The sequence below is a fragment of the Artemia sp. Qi Xiang Cuo genome, chromosome 2, assembly GCF_049724085.1.
Source record: "Artemia sp. Qi Xiang Cuo chromosome 2, ASM4972408v1, whole genome shotgun sequence".
Classification (NCBI taxonomy): Eukaryota; Metazoa; Arthropoda; class Branchiopoda; order Anostraca; family Artemiidae; genus Artemia; species Artemia sp. Qi Xiang Cuo.
The window spans coordinates 66,738,293-66,760,454 of record NC_142795.1 but is presented as its reverse complement, the minus strand read 5'-3'; the positions used below and the strand labels follow the sequence as shown (position 1 = coordinate 66,760,454).

The window sequence follows — 22,162 nt, the reverse complement described above, 5'->3', positions numbered from 1 at the left end:
GGGCAATCACTGAGATATTTTGGTCTAGAAGCTTTCATCCTCATTCTTTAGAATTGCTGAAAGGCGGCAGTGAGGAGTTTGTGCAATGAAAGAGCGGAACAAAATTGGGATGTAAGGAAACAAAAGAATTACTCCGAAGTTCAAACCCACCCTGGCTAAACATTCTCTACGACTGAGAAGGTCCGAGACGAGTATAGTTACAGAAGCCATAACAGGAATTGAAAATTTCAAAACATCTTTCCCAAATAGGGAGGGGTGAATCCCCATTATCCCAAAATGCGATTCAGCCAATGTGGAAACAAGAAGACATCTGATAGAAGAATGTCCAGCTAGGATTAGACACCGGCTTCATAATATTATTGTTGAGCTGGAGGACATAGTAAGGGAAGGAGAAGTCCGACAGCTGGCAAGGTATACCGTAAGGGAGGGGAGGCCAAACCCATCATTGGTCCTGCCAACCATAAATGGAGCATAGTTTTTGGGGCGTAGACACAATGGTCCTTGAAGGCCTGAGCCTCGACCCACTGACTGTGGGTCCATCCCTCTCAATAATAATAATAATAGCCTTACATTTAGTTACAGTAGATAGAAGTAGTAGTTGAAGAAGTAGTAAATTTAGCAGTGGTAGTAATATTAGCAGGAGCGTGCACGTATTACCTTTCGGTCAGATGATCTTCCCCTCTAAGCATTCTCTGTAAGCTCCAACTTAATACCAAATATTGTGATTTTACAGGTTTTCCTAAAATTTCTAAGGAGGGAGATTGTTCTGGTTTAATATTAATTCGGGAACTCCTCCTCCTCCGCAGAGGTATTGGTATGGATACTGCAGTGACTTCATAAGCAACCAACTATCATATTCTGAAATCTTTTGATTTATGTTAAGATACAAATTCACCTACTTATTAGTACTTTTTTAGATTTCCATAGAATTTCTTCTATGTTTCATATAGTTCACGAGATTTTTGAACATTCTGCACGATTAACTCCACCAGGTAAGTCAATGCACGCGTGTCTGGATAAAGTATTATTTTCCAACCAACTTTGTATTTCTGACAGTCCAGATGACTTTTCTTTACTCGTTCTCGAATTTCTAAAATTGTCAAAGGTTTTAATAAAATTAATAATTTTTATTTTATACAATAGTATCGATAAAAATAAATGTCAAGCATAGTCTATTACAAAACAACTGATTGTAAAACAAATATTTAACCTTCTATTTAAAAAATTCCTGTGGTTCAAAATAGTAAATGATATTATGCAGACATAAAAAAGAGGAAAAACTAGATTCAAGCACGGCCTAAAATATACGTGTTTAAATAAAATAAAACGATCAAAATAATTCAAAATCAAACACTGGGAAAATATTTTCGTTTCCTGAATGAAAATCCATTCAACCAGCTAGAAGTATCAGAACTGCTACAAAATCGACTAACAGTACTGGCACTAAGGCCACAGTCACTCAGATTCTGAACTCCGAAAACACTGGCTTCACCCTCTCCATCTGCACTTCTAGTTACCGGCTTGGAAATAGTCAAACTAGTTGTTGTAACATTAAAACTATGAACATGCTCAGACAAAATATCACATATATTTTGTGAGACGCTCGGCAAAATAGGGCCTAAGAGTTCGACGTAATTCACGTCTTCACCATTAATTCGTGTTTCACCTTGCTTCACCCTATAGCTTTTCAAAGTGGCACCTTTGAAGGCCACAGGTGAAAAAATTGTGGGAGGTACACCAGCTAGTGGTCCAGTCGAAGAAACATGGGCTTTCGTCGTCATTAAAAAGTTCATCAAGGAGAGTATATTTGAACTACCTTTAACGAAAACGGTTGATTCGGGAAAGCCATCTAGTTCTTTCTCTTTTTCCAGCTCTCTAAAAAGAAAGAAATAGTTAGAAACGAAATCAGAAGATTATAGTTCAGAATTCTCTACTGGTCCCTGTCGCTCGTTCAATATTTTTCTGTAAGTTTATGAAATAATATCTAACTACAGACGTAAGTGGAGAACATAGAACCCCGGTTGAGAAGTTCGCGGACCATACCCCAAACATTACTTCATATTAAACATTATGTCTAGTTTAAATGTTATAGATGAGTACGGCAGCAACAACCTTTGATGACGTAAACATTTCATGAAGTGAGAGAATCTATAATGGCTGTTTCGAAACCTAGTAAAGAACAAACTTTAGCCCATGGTGACCGAAACATGTTTTGAAAAATAGTCAAGTGAAGAAGTAGTATCACCGTTTGAAGATGATTCAGATTTGATAACTACTATTTCGGATAATCTTATTAGTAAATTGCCAAAACAAAGTTATGGCAATTTCAAAAGATAGTCTGAAACCCAACGAAAATGATGTCAAATTGAAATAAAAACTGCATCATTGGTACCACCATATCGAAAACCTATAAGAGAATTACAGTCCTCTATCTTGAGTAATAGGTAAAAATGGCTCTTTGAAATTTATTATTTAAGCATTATATACAAGCATTGACCAAAGAATCTGTCGGACGACAGGCATAAAAAAACGCAGCGTATACTCATTTGTGAGGACCAGAGATAAAATATTTTACCCTTTCCTCAAACATTAGTTTACAGGTCTCACCCCCCCCCCCCAAAAAAAAACAATCAAAGAACCATAAGAACGAAATTCACATACTCTTTGATAACTTGTTATGCCTAGTTAGCAACATATATTTGTGTATTTTGAAAAATTTGCAAGTCGAGCCTCCTTTCTGATTGGTTTCGCCACTTAAAAGGGGTACATCTCAGAATTTTCAATCGAATGAGTTCTCTCCCCGCTTTCTATGATCATCCAATCTGTGTGATGGAGCCTCGGGAAAAATACACAATAAAAATTGGAAGACATAACCTAGTCTTTAACTTATTAACAAAGGGATATTCTTTACCGAGTCAACGCTATTGCGTCAACTATGATGCAAAAGAAGATATTTAGTAAATCGTCAGTATCCCATTGACAATGATCATAGACACTCTATAGTGTTGACTTAATTAAGGACGACGTGTATTCCATGTACTTTGACCTTGGCCCTATTATATGGAGCTGATGATCATATAAAGCTGGGCAAGGATACTGCAGATTGATGGTTCTAGCACCTTTTTACTGAAAATACCAATACATGAAATCAGATTAAACGCACAAGACAACTGTTTTAGCCAGAAAAATCGAAAAATGGGCGTCTCCCATTTTTATAAGACACCCAAGAATGTGTGTCTATTCGGGTGGGAGACAATAAAAAATGGGGGCAGCATGATTAGTGCAGTTCGAAAGTGAATTCGCCAAGTTATGTAAACAGGCCGATCCCAAATAGAGGTATCATAGATATACTTTGGTAGATGGGACCATATATACGGTGCTCACTCCCAACCTCCTGCCACCTCTCCCCCAACTTTGTGCACATAGAAAGGGCATATTTTAGATACATAATTACTGATGGATTATTTATAGAAAGGTCCAAAATGATTACAGGTCAATCATTAAAATTCACTATGATTACAATTTGACTCTCTCAAATCAATAAACAGTAAGTTCACATTTGAGGGTTTTTGAGGTTATAATTCTAACAAGGGGCTGGAAATACAACAAGAGTTTCTTAAAAATGACAACTTTTTCGCATACAGACCAATGGTCCTTTTAGCACAGATACCGATCCCCTGATTCTCTGGCTTCGGCCAGGAGAACAATTTGTAACTGGGGGGGGGGGGGGCAATTATCCGACGTTTCTTGTAATTTTACTCTGGATTTCTAAATGTACCTGCTTTGAGCTTGGTTGACACCCGAAGAGCTTAGAGTCCACTGATCCTCATCCCAAGTAAAATAGTCAGCAACACCAGGACTCGAACACCTGCCTCAAAGAACACAGCATTGCAAGTCTAGTATGCCAACCATACCGCTAGGACGGCTGCGTCTTAGAACAAGATTAAAAAAAAAAAAAATCAAGCAAAAGTAAAGAGCGACATTAAAACTTAAAACGGACAAAATTATCCTGCCACAAACAAAGCTCGTCGTTGTGCAAGCGTTGCATACCAAGTCCCAGCAAAGTAGGATTAATACAGTGATTTGGTACTAGCAAATGTTTTATTCGCCAATTCTTTAAAAAAACGTTCTGAAAAATTTCCATGTAGACCAAACCTAAGCCCCCCCCCCCCTCACATACATCTGTGGCATCTCATAGAAAATTCCAAAGTTTTGACATGAAAATGTGCCTTTCACCTCCCTTAGGTACCTCCCACCCTCTCTAGAAGAACCCATGAACTCAGCCCTAGGAGCTGGAACCTGACTATGGAATACTGTAAAGCTGTTAGTTTTATTGGATAAACGGTCTATAATAACGGTGGTTTTTTATTGATTGCACATATATTTAGGTATTTAAACAGCTTTCAATATACCTAAGACGATTGGCTATCTCATAAGCGTTGTTCGATTGTATTTTGGCCTTAGTCAGGCTTAAGTTATTGTTTTGCGGCATAACCTGACAAAAACAGGGCATTTTTTCTGTTGAATTTGCTGCATGAAAAAGGAGCAAAAATTTAAATGCCAGTTGGATTGAGCTCTCATCTAATAACCTATGAATAATAGCTCGACACTCTTAATGTTATTGTTAAAGACCCTCAGACAGTCACTCTCATGAAACTACTTGAAGACTATAAATTAAAAGAAAAAAAAAACAACTTGAAAACAAAAATTAGAATGTAGTGACAAGGTAGTAGGCTATTCGCCAAAATTTCTCCTTGGATACAAGGAACTTCTGTAAGCTACCAATAATTTGAAGCAGGAAGACTAGGAGCATTGTTAATATAATTAGGGAGTATATTCCAAGCATGAGGGCCACAATGGAAAATTATAAGATGTGCGAGTGGCAGCCCTGAAATCAATAGTTGTATTATCTGTGTTTCTTGTGTTAAGATCATAATCAGCCGTGTTCTGGAGGCAAGTAGTTGCCTCCGTCTTTGCACTGAATAAACAACCTAAGCAATAAGTCAAATTGAGTCAGACTGGAAGAAAACCATCTACTCACTCTTTGTCCTTGGATTTTAATGCAGGAAGACTAGATGCTGTTAGGCCCATTTCCTCTAACCAGTCCGAAGCGCCATCTTCTTCATTGTTAAGTGATTCAGGTTCCAATGAGCCCAAAGTGGAGACAGATTCTTGTGTTTCATGACCGCTATCGCTGTTATTTAGCTTTCGACTGTTCTTATAGGGCAGTGAGAATTCAATTTCTAAAAAAAGTTATGGACAATAGCATGACGCGAAATCTGTAAAAACATTATTATACTCATGTTTGACATTTTAAAAATAATAAAAAAAAGCTCTCTTTTAAAAAAAGTTTCTATAGAGTAAATTTATCTTTACCCTTTTGACTCAAAGTCCTCAGGTAATAGTCTACCTGAAGGCTGACAGATATAGGAAGAGATTTATCTTATTTCTCGATCAGATTTGTACTTCTCGAGGCACTATCAAGAACAGATGAACAAATAATATTAGCCCTACTACAGAAAAGAGTTATAACTGGAAAATCTAATGATACCAATTCGTTCCCTTTATTGATCCTTCCTGATTACTAATTGTATTTTGATCACTACATATTGAGTTGGCTGCATAGGCCCCTAACAAGTTCACTAGCCACTAACAAAATATGGATCGAAATGTCTTTCACTACTGGCCTAACCTTCGAGTTCATATTTACTAACATACAAAATTATTTTAGAAGAAATAATTTTCTAACAAATAATGAGAATACCACTAGTACTAGAAACGCCATGATGAACAGTCAAATTAAATCACAAAAACATGTCAAAATTAAAAAAAAAAACTTAATTTCCGTCAATGTCATTAATCAAGGTTTTTTAGGTCGCTGATGATACTTCTGATGCTAAATTCAGGGTTAGCACTGCACTAAAATCAAACTAATTAAGCTCTTAGTAAAAAAAGCGCACTATAAAAGAAAACTGACTTAAAAACTAAAAGTCAATTTTAAAAAACTTATCCCGTGCTTCGCACGTTTCACATCACGCGACATGCGCATTCTCAAACGCATTATAGCACGTTTCTTCACTTAATATTAATATAATTAATAATAATAGCAATAAAATTTTTCCCAAAAACGTTTTTCAAAGAAAGACGAAGAGTAGTATTAAAACCTGCAACGAGCAGATATTGAGTCACATGATAAGATAAACTGAAAAAGAACCGAAAATTTATGTCGACCTTGAAAATAAAGAACGTTATCACAAATAATAGTCGGGCCATTGCTTCCTCAAACCCATAAAGAAGGAGCGTTACTTACGCTTTATTGATACGCATTTCAAAGAGTGTTTTTTAATGGCTATGAAATAAAAAAATAGCTTGATTATGATTAATATTATATACTAACGTTTAGAAAGAAAGAGACAAATTCTTGGAGTATGTAAATTTAAAATTATAAACACATTTATGATTTTCAATCTAGTTTTGCTATTTTAAAAAGACAACTCCTTCGCCCCTATTTTTCGCTTTGGTTCCATTTGTTAAAAAGTTTAGAAAATTAACACCAAGCTAAAACTAATAAAACTTCAATTAATAGCTTTTGAAACAATCTGTTTAGCTTGCTAAAGCGATACTAAGAGTAACAAATCAAGAAATATTTTGGTAATCGATTTTCTATTCATCTTAAAGGAATAGATTTAAAATGAAGAAAACATTGACAGAAATTCATTACACAGTAGATTAATAAAAATAATCGACTATTTCAAAAATACAGATATACAAAAGAATTCTGGAAGTTTGAGCAGCATTTAATTTTTCAATATTATAATATATACAGAAAAACTGTGACAATCTTGGTTTTGATTGTATGAGTGGGGGGAAGGGGCAGTTCCATCATTAATTTCTGTTCGTTTTAAGCTTTACGTATTATAGGATTTCATTTCTGCTCAGTTATGGTTTTATTACTACTCTCTAATTTTCTTTGAAAAAGACTTTCAAAGCCCCTGATAGCCCCTGATAGCTCATTTAAATCTCTAGTAGTTTATGTTTGCTTAAAGTTTGTTACAGTTACTAATTCTAGTTTTGTCCGAGTTTAGTTAAAATAATAAAAAAAAATCCCTGGTAAAGTGAGAACATCTGGTTACCAAGCATACTATAAACTGCACCTCAAATTACCCCCCCCCCCTCTCTCTCGAAAAAAAAAGAAGCAATCTTACGGATTTTAAACTATTAGGCCGCTGAGCCCAAACCTATGAATGACTATTTTGTCTGAGAGTCAATATGCATCAAACATATCCTGTATTTCCGTTTTTTCTTCAACGACCATTAGTTAATTTCTCCATCTTATAATTCTAGCCAAGGCTGGAGTATAAAGAGCCTCGAATAGCTTGTCAGGGAGTTTGTATCGAATAGTTGGGGTCAAAACCGTCTAAAAAGAGGTTTTTAACGCACAAACTCTTCAATTTTTTTGTCATGACAATCTCTATAACCAATTTGGACCGAAAAAACAAAAAGAAAACATGGCGGGGAGAGAGAGACAGAGAGGGAAAAAGGAGGAGAGAATAGGAGAGGGACGGAGAGACCGAGGGAGAGAGAAAAAGGGCGAGATAGTTGAAACTAAAGAGCTATACCTTCCTGTGTTAATAATTGTCTTAAACCCCTTGTGGTTGGAGTAATTATCGCATGTATTTCTGCAATTCCACTAATACCGGCAGCCCGAAGGAGGAGTAAAAAATTGCTAGCATACACGTATATGTAAGGACACTGACATGCCCGAATCAACGTCACAGCTGAATGGAAACTTTCTTGCCTGAAATTAAGATACACAAGATCAAGAGGTGGTCAGGAAAAATTAAAGCAAATTTTTATCTTCAAGGGGAAAAACTAACCCTGTTCAATTTCAAATTTAGAAGTTTCAAGATTGATTTCTCCCATTTTTCATACTATTTGCATTATTATTCTTGATTTGGTCATTTGAGAGATCTTTATAATATAAAACTATAGAGCACATCAAGTTAAATAATTGTCGAACTTGGTGGGCCGTTAATATTAATATCTAATCAATAAATAATTATTCACCCATGGGTTTTGGCTTTTACTAATCACTATTGTTTTGGTCTAATGCAATTAAAATTATTTTACCAAAACTTACTATGGTCACATACTCGGTAATGCTGAGCAGCGTAAGTGATTTTAGCTTCTATCTTTGTCACAAAAACTATAAAAAAGATATCAAACGAGTCTTGAATCCCTGATTGGTTGACCCCCCCCCTCCAAAAAAGCAAACCAAAAAAGATAAAATATCGTATCATAACGTTTTCTTAACAAAAAAAATGAAATTTTTCATGGTTATGCAAAGGTTTCAAATTATCCTTATTTTTTAGAAAATGAATTTCATTGCTGCGCCTATGCAGAAGAAGCTACTACTATTAATCCTCCTTCGTAGAAGCTTGAGATAAGGCATGTCAGTCACGGCAGTTACAAGGGGATGAATGAATGATTTTATTCAGTGATTAAACCCATACAGAGTATTTTACTATCTAGTCTACAAAATACAGCATAAAATATCCAAAACTGAAAAACACGAGCAAAATACTAAACACCACAAAGAAACAAGGAAAAAAGGAAAAACAATAAGTGTTAAAAGAGGATGTAACGTTTTTTTTTTTCTTTCTTCTTTTTTTGTATACAATACAAAAACTTTTACGACCTTTCTGTAATTTTTTTTTTGCTATATAACAGAGAAGATTGTGGACCGAATACTTAGACTCAACATACTCCATCAATTGGACTACCCCCTTTTTCTCCCCATTATCTCGTTACAAACAAGTTTCAGATTCTTACAAAACAAATTGTATATTCATGTCTCACTTGCACACAATAGCTGGCAATTTGATTTTTTTTTTTTTTTTTTTTTTATATATTTATTTTGCCATATGTTGAGAAGTCTTAGAAAGGAGCATACTAAAAGCTTTTCTTGCAAATAACAACTGACCAATAATAGCAGCTGATAAGTAGTAAACACATTTTCAGTTTTACCGTTCTTTCGAAAAATTCAAGTGGCGCGATCTAACATCTTTTAAATTACCAAAATACATTGCAGTAAAAAGCTTCTATGACAAGAAGTATATAGATAGCGTTTTAAAATAGCTTGAAACCACATTCCAATAGGGTAATGATAATAAGTTAGGGCAATAATAAAATATGAAAATAATTTCTATTCTTTTTTAATCTACTAATAAAGCCTAGCCTAGGAAAAAAGGGCTTAGCCTGAACTACTTAGACTAATCCAAGTGGATAACTATATTTAAAAAGTGCATTGACTAGTTCAATAGTCCGGCTTTGACTCGGACAAAGATCCTTGATCTAATTAAAAAGAGATTCCTAATAGTACGTTCGAAATATAAATAAGAAAAGGCAAGAACTCTATTTCATTCCAAATTCCGCCTAATTTTTTATTTTAGGCCCGAAGCTTATTAACCAAGCTTTATTGTTTGAATAGGCCTAAAGATTATGGTGCTTTATGATGCTTAGCATTTTGGTGATTTATGATGCTGAGGATTATGGTGATTTATGATGCTGAGGATTATGGTGATTTATGATGCTGAGGATTATGGTGATTTGTGATGATGCTTATGGTGCTTTATGATGCTTAGCATTTTGGTGATTTATGATGCTGAAGATCATGGTGATTTATGATGCTGAGGATTATGGTGATTTGTGATGCTTTTGGTGTTTATGATGCTTAGCATTTTAGTGATTTATGATGCTGAGGATTATGGTGATTTATGATGCTTATGGTGTTTTAAGATGCTACTGAGGACTTTTGATGCTTTTGAGGACAAAAAAAAGCTAAAATCATCATGATACATCTAGTACGATGACGATGAGCAGGAGGGGCAGCTCATCGTCATAATGCTTCATATTATCCAATATTCATTTACGGAAATAACAACAATCATTAAAAATAATTTACTTTGTTAACGTAGTATTACTAATAATTAACTTTGTTAAGTAATATTACTATTATTACTTATTTTTCACCCAAACTATAAAATTGTGCAATAGGTGGAGTAACACACACAAAAAGCAACAACAAAAAAACAACAAATAAAAATAAGCGAAAAAAAAACAACAAAGGGAGAAAAAAAATTATAACAAACAAACGAAAAAACCTGATAAAGGCAGTGATGCAGAGAAATACGAAAACATGCCGTATTTGATAGCTTTCTGTACAGCACTTCCAGTTTTACTGTATTATAGAATTACAATAATCAGGAACAATAATAAGAATTTTTTTTAGTAAAAAACCCAATTTTGTGTCCAAGGCGCAAGAAACAACACAAATTTACAACTTCTAAAATAATTAATCCAAATAATTTTTCCTTTTTAAGGCAAAAAAAAATCTAGAATCAAAAAGGAATAGACCAAGGCTTGGCCAGTGCATGTCTGTTATATTTCCCTATATTAAGCTGCAATCTTATCATATCCTAATTGATTTTTTTTTATCTATATCTGTAGAATGTATGCTGGCACAGGCTGGAAAGATTATTAAATATGAATTGCATATTTTTACCTGTAGGTAAAGTGAAGACACTGTGGATACCGCACATACTGATGGTGATATCTTTTACCGAGGTATCAATTCAACTGTTGCGAATAGATGGAAAATGTTCAAAGCAGGTAATATCTTAGCCACAAATATTACGAATCATCTCGTTTGAATAATTCAATTAATTTGAAATCATAATAGAGATATAAAACTGATATTATACTTAATAAATTATATAGAAATGGGACTGACTGAAATAGAAAATAACAACAAGATAATATCAATGTCTAATTATTATAAAATGAAGACAACCAGACAAGAAAAAGAAGACTGAAATTGTTGTTGTATAAGAACTAATAAGGCTGCACTTTGAAATGTTTCTTTTTTTTAATTACTTATTTTTTTTTGGTACAATAGTGTTTATTCGAAAAGAACACTCGTAGAACAAGAGAAAGCAAAGACATATAACAACAAAGTAATTCCCGAATTGGCTTAAAATAGAAGCTATTCCTAGGGGAAACGACAAAGCAGTAAAAAAGGAATATGGACACTTTTTCCCGAAGAGCTAATGATGCCGTCACTTCAAGTTTTTACATTTTTCAAGGTTGCCTTATTATTTTGTTATATTAGAGTATTTATTTTAAAAAAGAATAGTCAACAGAACAAAAGACAATAAATAGCAATGAAGACCACACTGCCTTTCCATCATAAACATTAACAACAACAAGAACAATAGGAAAATCTTTTCGCAAGACGTCATTTGAAATCATTCATTTGAAATCTTTTCAAATTTTATATTTGAATGAATATTAACTTCACTGAAGTCGCGATGTTGAGACTGTTTTAAAAATTTTCACTTTAGTTTTGATGGTCGTATGTTACTGTAAGTATCTTTTCTTTTGTATATTTATGTTTTGCTGAGTGGCCCTTGGACATAGGGTCGAAATATTCATTCAAATATAGAATGGTTATTTACGAACTTTCGCTCGATTTCATAATGCCCATCTTAGGGCCAGTTTTGTTGTCTTTCTTATTATTAGTTTTTGGGGAGTATTAGTTTTGGGTTAGTTTTTGGAGAGTTTCCCTGTTTTCATTAAATCTACGGTCTATAAAATGAGAAATACTCGCTTGGCCATAGGCTTCAGTTATCTTTTTTATATCGTCATGAGATCGTTTCAGAGGGGAAAATTAGTGATCAACCGAGTTGCCAACATAGGCAATTATATAGTTAGATGTACGCATTAATGTCTAGCAAAAATATTTCTCTATTGTTCTTCTTGTTGTTGATGTTTAAAAATACATACAGGCTTGTAACCATAAACTAGTTCCTCAGGGTATCAAAATAAAAGCAGCCAGCATATACTTTGTAAAACTTACCAAAAACCCAAGAAAAACACAGAGACAAAGCTAAAAAAGATCCCAGAGTAGTAGGTGTTGAGTCAGAGAAAAAGTGAATATAAAACAAAATTGCCTACTACCCATTATTACCTCTCACCGAATAAAAAACCTTAAATTCGAGATAAAAAGCATGCTATTTCTATGAATGTGTAACTAGACATTATTTAGACAACTATACAGAAAATTCAATAGAACAAATTTTCGATAACTAAATAGATTTGTTGATTTAGTCGTTACAAAAAATTTAGTCATTATAACCCAATAGGTACATAGATTTAGAATAAAATATATGATAATAACAAAGCGGAAATAAATCATTACAATTAGAATGATATGCAAGAAGCAACATATAAAAGTCACATAAACCAGCACCCGGTAGAAATTCCATTTTGTGTATTACTTGTCATTATTGCAAATAGCAATACTTAAATTCTTGCGCTATTCTCTCAAAAGTCTTATCTTTCCAAAGAAGCTCTTAAGTAGAACTTGGATCGCCAAAAAATGGTTAATTGTTTGCCTCCCAAATTTCAAACAAAAGGAGAGCAAAAGAACAATATTAGGTACTTTTCATTGGGAAGATGAAACTTATAAGCTCCTATCGAATCATTGCTTGATTCACAGATCTTTTCTGAAAGCAATTTTAGCAGAATAATATTGAACTTCAAAAATGTTGGAAGGCGGAGTACTCCCTCCTTTGGAACGCCCCTTTATGCAATGGGTTCTAGGGTTTGAAAAAGAAAAGACATATGGCAAATTCATAACGATATTTTGCTAGTAGCGATATTAAGCCAGTTCCAAAACCCGATATTAGTTGATCATAGCCATCAGATTTTAGGATTTATTTAAATCTATACCATGCAAGACCGTTGTTTCCTACAGGGCTTTTGGTAATTGTAGCAAACGACAATTTTTGAGAAATACCATGATTCATCAGCCTTACCTAAAAACACACAGATTTAACATATATCCTAACGGGTTGGGCTCCAAGTGATTTCAAAATATTTTAGCTGAATATTTTAGCTATGAGCAAGATTCCATTAATAAGTGAGAGCAAATTAAGTACCAGTCTTTAAATAAGGCATTTTGTGCTTGCTCTTCCATTAAAAGAGGTGTTCCAGATAGCTTGTTAGTGCGAGGAAACAATGGTAACCAGGGAATTGAAGGATGTTGCCAGTATAAGCATTTTTGATGGAACCGCGCGTTTGCACCAGTGTCAATGGAAGCCATGTTATCATCACTATCAGTCATAGATAAACATCGACTAAAACTAGTGACACCAGAGGCTTCTTCAGAAGTCTGAAAAATAGGAATAAAATGACCTACTATTTATTTCTTTGAATTTTAAGTCACAACACAGACTGTCTTTTTCAATGCTTTTTTACAACAAAAATAGTGAAAACAGAAATTGAGCGGAGTAAAAATTATAGAAATAGACTCTCTTTTTATATCAATAAAAAATTTAATATTAGTATAACAATTTTGAACACTTGAGTGCTCTCGAGATCAACCAATCAGAATCTACAGATCTCCATTTTGACGATAATAGATTGTAACTTTTAACAAATAATCTATTAAAAACCACTAACAATCGGTGTAGTAAGTACAACTACTAACAAACATTACTATTCAAAGAAGTTCTCACTTTCCACGACAAAATGAGAGCTCAAGCATAAAAGTGCCCTTCTTTAAAAGTGCCCCCCCCCACTATGACAGACCACCCAATAAAACCGTTCTGTTTAACCTCGTCCTTCAGCTCACTTACTCAAACTGAGAAATAAGCGAATAGACGAATTGAAGATATAATCGCCTGCTATGAACCAAAGAAAAAAAAAAATGCAAAAAAACAACAAAACCGAGCTTAAACACAGGAAGAAAAAAACCATAAAAGAAATAAATAATTTTGTGACAACAAAATAAGGTGTAAAGATCACAAAATCTTTGGCAGAATTATTGTAATTGCATATATATATATATATATATATATATATATATATATATATATATATATATATATATATATATATATATATATATATATATATATATATATATATATATATATATATATATATATATATATATATATATATATATATATATATATACAAATGCACAATTGAGACTAACTGGAATACTCAATAAAAGTGAATTTGTGAGGTTTTAAAGCGAAAATATTGGTAATAAACCAGTACCACTTCCAGACAGGGCATCAGACAAAAGAGACATCTTTGCTGCGAACTGCTGTCACGAATAAAAGTAAAATTGAGAAGCATTAATATGTACATCAGAAACCCAACAAAAACTAGCTTTGGTACTGGTGCATAGGAATAGAAAAGCAGAGACATCTATAAGATTTTACAAGTTAATATAAGATGGTGTAGAGCGTTTTTTACCTAGGACCAACTGTAGTTTTCAGTTTTATCAGATTCCCATATTGTTTAGCATGAATACATTCCTTTCAAGGGCTGGACAGAAGCTATATTTCTAACTAAAACAGCTATATTTCTTTAAAATGACCGTATTTGACGCAAGCTTTCAAAGTAAAATTACTTTCAAGATTAACGCTCATTTTGAGTGTTTTATTTTTCTACGCCAACTTATATATTTTATAAGCCACAAGCCCTAAATTTTCAATATAGGGCTTGTAAAGCTACTATAGATTTAAACACACGAAATATTCCTCATTATACTGCTTGATGGCGATAGCCTATGTTTAATTAGAAAAATTGTATTTCATTTTAAAAAGATAATAAATATAAATGAACCCAATTTCTCGAAGCAGCGTTACGCAAGAGCTTAAACTTTAAGATGAAGTGCAGGGACTTGAGGGGCGGGGGAGAGGGATGGTGTCTCTCCTATTTAAGATAGCCCTAATTATGATATTAACAACAGAAAGAAATGGAAATCATTCAAATGAAAGTAAAGAGTGATAATAAGTCTTAAGATTAACATAAAGTCTCCTATATAGGACGGGGCTCCTCAATCCCTCATACTCTAACAAGCTGCTAAGATCTAACAAGCTGCTTCCCTCCAAACCGCTTTCAGCAAAGTACTAGCCAAACTTTGGTGGAAAGATCGGGGGAACTGAGGGGTAAGGCTGTCCACTCTCATAAAAAATAATGATTTCTATTTACCTTAAATTTTATTGTTAGTTATTATTTCCAATTTAAAAAATGTCTACAGTGAATTGCACATAGAAATCCAACATATGAAATATAAAACGCCAGTATAGGTCTAATAGAGTAAGCATCATTTAAATTTCAGCAGCAAATTTTTTAATGCTGCTGAATTAATGTATTTATTATTCCGAAGAATTTACCACCATATAGTGGAATGACTTTTGACTTCCACTAGAGTGTATCCAACCTTAACAACAGGGATCAACGATATTTCTAGTAATGTTGGTTCTGTGTTGGTTCACCATATAATGTTGGTTCACCATATAGTTGAATTACTTTTGAAACCTACTAGAGTGTATCCAACCTTAACAACAGGGATCAACGATATTTCTAGTAATATTGGTTCTGTGTTGGTTCACCATATAATGTTGGTTCACCATATAGTCGAATGACTTATGAAACCTATTAGAGTGTATCCAACTTAAGCAACAGGGATCAACGATATTTCTAGTAATTAATTAAAAAAAAACTTTCAGAAAAATAAGTTTTTCAAAGAAAAGTAAAGGCCATTTTAAACTTAAGCTCATTAAATAAAAATACCTTTTAAAATTCAAAATAAACACGACCGGGAATTACTATTAAAGAATAAATGAAACTCAAAACGAACAGAAACTAAAAAAACAATCACAGGAAAAAACATACAACAAGAAATAATATAAATGAATAAATAGATCTTAAAGCGAGTAATTCTTAGATTGAACATGAAAATCAAGCTTAAAATGAAAAAAAATTTTCCTATTGAAGTATAAATGAAACTTAAAACGAACAGAAATTAAATAAACAATCAATGCAAACAAACGCACAATAGATATTAATGTAAATTAATAAATAAATCTTAAAACGAGTGAAACTTAAATTGAATATGCAAATCAAGCTTGAAACGAACAAAAATTACTACAAACAAGAGTTTGGGTATCACCTCTTTCTCTCACTGTAAAATTCTAAAACCTACTGCGTCATTGGCGCTTGGGGGGGGGGGCTAGTTTCCCTCCGATCACTTTTGACTCTTAAAAAGGGCACTAGAACTCTCGAATTCCAATCGAATTTGAAGTTTATACGACGACCATTCTAAATGAATTGCCGCTGGGAAGAAAATAAATGGACGTAGATAATTTCGGAAACCACACTGCCTTTCCATGACGATAAATAAAAGTTCAAATAAGGATAAAATCCTTTTAATAGACAGTGATAGAAATTTACAAAAATACTTTGAGTATTTTACTACTGTATTACTACTGATTTACCCAGTTTTACTACTGATGACGGTCACTGCATATGTGACCGAATTATCTATTATTTTTGTGAATTTCTATCACTGTTATCATCATCAATGTCTATTAAAAGGATTTTATCCCTATTTGAACTTTTATTTATCAAAATAAATGGAATGTGGGGAGAGGCTAGCTACCCTCCAATCACTTTTGACTCTTAAAAGTGAATTACAACTTTCAATTTCCAATCAAATGAGCCCTCTATGAAGTTCATACGAGCATCCCTTCCATAATAACCATATATGCCCCAAGGGTATAATTTGCAACGCCTACCCCCGAGCCCTGGGAGGCTGTTTTTTTTTTTTATCTGAACAATGAACTATTTTTAACAAAATGACTATCTCAAAATTTTTATCTGATGCATTTAGGACGTGGAGGGGGGTGGGGGGGCAGTTGCTCTCCGATCTCTTTTGACTCTTAAAAAGTGAACGAGAACTTTCAATTTCCAATCAAATGAGCCCTCGCCGAAGTTTATACAATCATTCCTTCCATAAGAACTATATATACACCTAGAGCATTACTCATAACACCTGCCTCCGGGCCCTGGGGGGTTGCGTCGACACAGGAATTTTTCTTATCTGACCTTTGAACTATTTTTAATGAAATAGCTATTACAAAAATTTTATCGGATGGGCTTGGGGAAAAAAGGGTGTGTGGGGGGGGGGAGGCGAGTTGCCCTTGGATATCTTTTGACTCTTAAAAATTGAACTAGAAGTTTTAATTTACATTCATATGAGCCCCCTCTGAAGTTTACATGAGTAACCCTTTCACAAGAACCACATACGCCCCCAGGACAACTCTTACAACGTCTACCCCCCGGGCCCTGGAGGAAGTTTTTGTTATTTAATTTTTGAACAATTTCCAAAAAAACTGGCTATCTCACAATTTGTAGCGGATGGGTTCGGGGAAAAAGGGGCGGGGGGGGCTAGTTGCCCTTAACTCTCTTGACTCTTAAAAAGTGAACTAGAACTTTCAATTTCCAATCAAATCAGCCCTCTATGTAGTTTATACGAGTATCCTTTTCATAAGAACCATACATGCCCTTAGAGCATAACCTAGAACGCCTTCCCCTGGGCACTGGGGAGTTGTATTGACACCGGAATTTTTCTTATCCAACCTCTGAACTATTTTTAACAAAATGTCTATCTCAAAATTTTCATCAGATGGGTTTGGGAAAAGAAGGCATTGGGGGAGGGGGGGGGGGCTAGCTACCCTCGGATCTCTTTTGACTATTAAAAAGTGAGCTCGAACTTTCAATTTCCAATCAAATGAGGCCTATCTGAATTTTATACGAGCATCCCTTTTATAAGAACCATAACTTACGACGCCTGCTCCCGAACCCTGGGGGTTGTGACGACACTTGAGTTTTTATTATCTGACTTTTGAGCAACTTTTAACTTAATGGCTATCTCAAAATTTTTATTGGATGAATTTGGAGAAAAAGGGGCGTGTGGGGGGGCTAGTTGCCCTCAAATCTCTTTTGACTCTTTCAACTTTCAATTTCCAATCAAATGAGTTCTCTTTGAAGTTAATACGAGCATCCTTTCGATAAGACTCATATATGCCCCCAGGGCATAACTTACAACGCCTGCCCCAGGGCCCAGGGGTGTTTTGTCGACACCGGAGTTTTTGTTATATGATCTTTGAACTATTTTTAATAAAACAGCTATCTCAAAATTTTAATCGGATACATTTGGGAAAAAAGGGTTGGGGGGGGGGAAGCCGGTTACCCTCTGATATCTTTGACGCTTAAAAAGTGATCTAGAACTTTCAATTTCCAATCAAATGAGCCCTCTCTTAAGTTTATACGAGCATTCCTTCCATAAGAACCATATATGCCCCCAGGGTATAACTTATAACCCTTGCCCTGAAGACTGTGGGGGGAGTGTCCTTCTCAAAGATATAATTTCCAGAACTTTCAACGGCGTTGAACAAAATGGCTTTCTCAAAATTTTGATTGGATATGTTTGGGGAAATGGTGGGCGTGGAAGGGGTGTTAGTTGCCTTCCAATCACTTTCGACTATTAAAAAAGGAACTAGCCATTTAAATTTTAAATCAAAGGAGCCCTTTCTGAAGTTTCTACGACAACACTTTCTATAAAAAACTTATATGCCGCCGGGGCACAGTTTACAACCCTTGCCCTGAGGGCTGGGGGGGGGTTGTTATCCTCAAAGACCTAATTTCCGTAGTTGAATTTTCAACTACGTTGAACTAAATGGCTCAAAATGTTGATTGGATATGTTTGGGGAAAAGATGTGCGTGAGAGGGGGGTTAGTTGCCCTCCAATAGCTTTTGACTATTAAAAAGGGCACTAGCACTTTCAATTTCCAATCGAATGAGTCCTTTTTGAAGTTTCTACGACAAAGCTTTCTATAAAAACCTTGTATGTCCCCAGGGCATAACTTAGAACCCTTGCCCTGAGGGCTGTGGGGGAGGAGTGTCCTCCTCAAAAACATAATTTCTATGTGGAAATCAACTGCGCTGAACAAAATGGCTATCTCAAAATTTTGATTGGATGTGTTTGGGGAACTGGTGGGCGTGGAATGGGTGTTAGTTGCCTTCCAATCACTTTTGACCCTTACAAAGGGCACTAGAACTCTCGATTTCCAATCGAATGAGCCCCCTTTGAAGTTTCTACGACAACCCTTTCCATATGAAGTGCCTCTGGGAAAAAAATAAATAAATAATAAATAATAATAAAACATTGGAGCCGTATGGCCTTTGCTATAGGCAACGCTATAGCGTTGCCTCTGATATTGGTTCTGAGTTGGTTCACCATATAGTTGAATGACGTTTGAAACCTACTAGAGTGTATCCAACTTTAACAACAGGGATCAATGATATTTCTAATAATGTTGGTTCTGTGTTTACAAGTCGTTACGATTTCTCCGCGGTTTGTACGGACGATCCCAAAGCCAAATAAAACCGACCAGAGATTTCTTGTTGTATAATTAAGAGCATTAGTATATTTAAGTATAATTAAGAACACTATTAGTATAAGGTATTAGCTACTCTGCTCAATAATCAAAGAATAAACAAGAACAAATTAACCAAGATGTCCATTAGGCAAGGGGGGAGGGTTCCACAGCATTAAAGGTGCAGGGTTTCAGTTATTTTATAAGGATTATTTTAGACTTGACTTTAAAGAACATAATAGTTAAACTGCCAAAAATAAGAAAACGTGTAAGTAAAAAGCCTTGGATCAATTCCAGTCTATTTTTATCAAATTAGAGACCGTGCCCACGTTTTCAAAATTCGAATGTAAGCTCCCACGGATGAAAATTGGAAACTACATATTTCAGTGCAATACATTTAATACAGATCATCATGGGACAAGATAAAAGTGTTTTAATAAGAAATTTGGGGGTGTTAAAGGGAGTTCTGACAAAGCCGGAGAACAATTTGCTGCGTAATTGGAATTCCGACAACCTTATTACCAGAAAAGCTAATTTTAAGCATGGTGAAAAAATCACTCACTATCAAAGTGTGGCTCATGAATTCAAGTATTTTTTTTACTCTGGAAGGGTATTGATACCAGTCTTGGGAGTTGTTCTCCAACACCTCGCGGTGCCCTATTTCTCCTAATGACTACTACCCAAGTTGAAATTTACTATACACGAATTAGTAACTCAGCCAGTTCTCGTCAAATAAATACAAATTTTTTAAGGATGTTTATCAGTGTTTTCCGTAGAATTCAGAATCCCTTTTCAAAGAGCTTTTGCGTTAAGCGAAACTTTCTAAAAGATTTAAAAAGTCGTGGAAGCGACACCAGCTGTGAAACTGTCAATAATAACAAATATAATAGTCATAGAACTATATTAATATTACCGGTAATGGATTAGGAAGTAATATATGAATTCTTAGAAACTGTAGAAATTCACAAAGGATATTTGAAATCTTAGAAAACTACAGCTTAATAAATAATATTCAATTTGGCTTAAAGGAAACAAGGACCAGTGAGCTATCTAACTATTTTTTATTAATAATAGTGGCTGGGTAATCACTAAAAGCAGGATAGGTGCCTTTGATATGGTTAACCATGAATTCTTTCAATCCAGACTTCCCGCAAATGGAGCCTGTGGAAAAGCTTTTCAGTTTCCAAGTGTTTTTCCTGACGTATATATATATATATATATATATATATATATATATATATATATATATATATATATATATATATATATATATATATATATATATATATATATATATTTTTGCGTAACAAGAGCCATTTTCAGACAAGTGTATGTTTCTTAAGCCTATACCAGGTTCTATTTTTATGATTATCTCTCTTTGTGAATAAAAAAAAAATCCGTTTTTTCGATTTTTAAAATAAGGAGAATTCAACACCCATTGGCCAGGTAGGTACATACAGGAAGAGAGGAGGGACATTTAGGCCTGAATCTCCCCTCCCCATTCCGTTTCCTAAATTCTGAAATTTTGCGATTGTTCCTACGGCTTCTTTCTTTTCTGTATTTTTTTCCCTTTTTCTTTAAAGTCTTTCCCTTCCCCAAAAATACCCTCCTGAATACAAACTGCCATTGGAAGCCAATTTACTTATATGTGTAAAACAACACACACATTTGATGTCATACAGATTATACAAACTGACATTACTATCAAAACACTTAGCAAACTAAGAATCGCATTGTTAACAAGATAAACAAAAACTTTCCCAGAAACACATACCCTGAGCGTGGTACTCCATTGGAAGTTCTGTTTTGAAGTGATAAACATCCTGCTTTTCAGAGACCAATCTACAGGTAGAGAATCAAAACCCATAGGTTCAAATACTTCTTCCTAAGAAAAATATAAACATGAACATAACTTCACACAGCTAACACTCTAGGTTACCAAGGATTTAGGAATTCTTCTAGCGAAATGGTGCAACGTCGTATAAAATCAAAGCTTGTAAAGAGCAAATACTTTTAGGACCAAACATAGATTAAAGAATAACTCGATGTGCCAATATGCCATTTGAGCCAGCCCAGCCTAGCAAAGGGCACACAGAATCGACCCATGCCAGATAAAATAGAAACAATATTATCATTGCCGGTAACAGTACTTAAGGCATTCAAGACTGCTTTAGCCTCCTTTTGTAAGGCCCAAACTTTTAATTTTGTCGAAGAGATAAAGTTTGACACTAAGAAAAATTTAAAGTCAACTCATCAATGCAGGTTAATTAATCTTTAGTTTTCTTTAAAGTACAATTTATCACAGTTTGGCTATGATTACTGATTAAAAAATTTGGAAGAAGTTTGGTCTATATCCAATAAACACGTATTGGTCGACAGTGCTACGGTTTAAAATCTCAACCAAATCTACAGAACTGAAAAAGACCCAAACAAATACTTCAGAGCCTATCCTTTTTATTCAATTAAGCTTTAACTATCCCAGTTGAGCCTTTTTTAGAGTGCCAGCTAAATTCGACTTCTGCCGCGAAGGAAGAGGGGGGAGGTCCCTAAATTCTTTTCATAAGCATATTTACACGAGGGAACCGTAAGATCCTAAACAAACTTGGTAGGAACTAAGAACTAGACCCATGGATAGAAATTGATAGTGCGCAACTGGTGAGACCTCTGGGGGACAGGGGGGGGTATCCAAATTCCATTAATCCGACTAACTACTACAGAGGCTGGTGAAATTTACTCAATAATAGCTTGGCCAACAGCTACACGTATGGTATAAGATTTCATCTTCCACCTTTCAAGGGTCCGATCCAATAGACACTGTCCCTTTTATTACTCCGCAGCCGCTATCCATAGGTCACAGC

The 22,162-nt window shown here is 34.6% G+C and overlaps 1 protein-coding gene across 3 annotated transcripts in view; it reads right to left on the bottom strand.

Annotated features, from left to right (window-relative positions):
• Positions 1-1,160: 1,160 nt before the first annotated feature.
• The window catches only part of hd (humpty dumpty), a 38,573-nt gene continuing 17,571 nt past the window's right edge, over positions 1,161-22,162 (bottom strand). For 2 of the 3 annotated variants that reach the window (XM_089108229.1, XM_089108228.1), the window contains exons 4-8: positions 21,079-21,189; positions 13,002-13,234; positions 7,620-7,798; positions 5,042-5,243; positions 1,161-1,875 (exon numbers count right to left, since the gene is read on the bottom strand). In XM_089108229.1, the coding sequence (XP_088964355.1) occupies positions 1,347-1,875; positions 5,042-5,243; positions 7,620-7,798; positions 13,002-13,234; positions 21,079-21,189 (1,254 nt within the window). In that variant the 3' untranslated portion in view covers positions 1,161-1,346. The remainder of the gene's footprint in view (positions 1,876-5,041; positions 5,244-7,619; positions 7,799-13,001; positions 13,235-21,078; positions 21,190-22,162) is intronic. The other variant, XM_089108230.1, reaches the window with a different exon arrangement.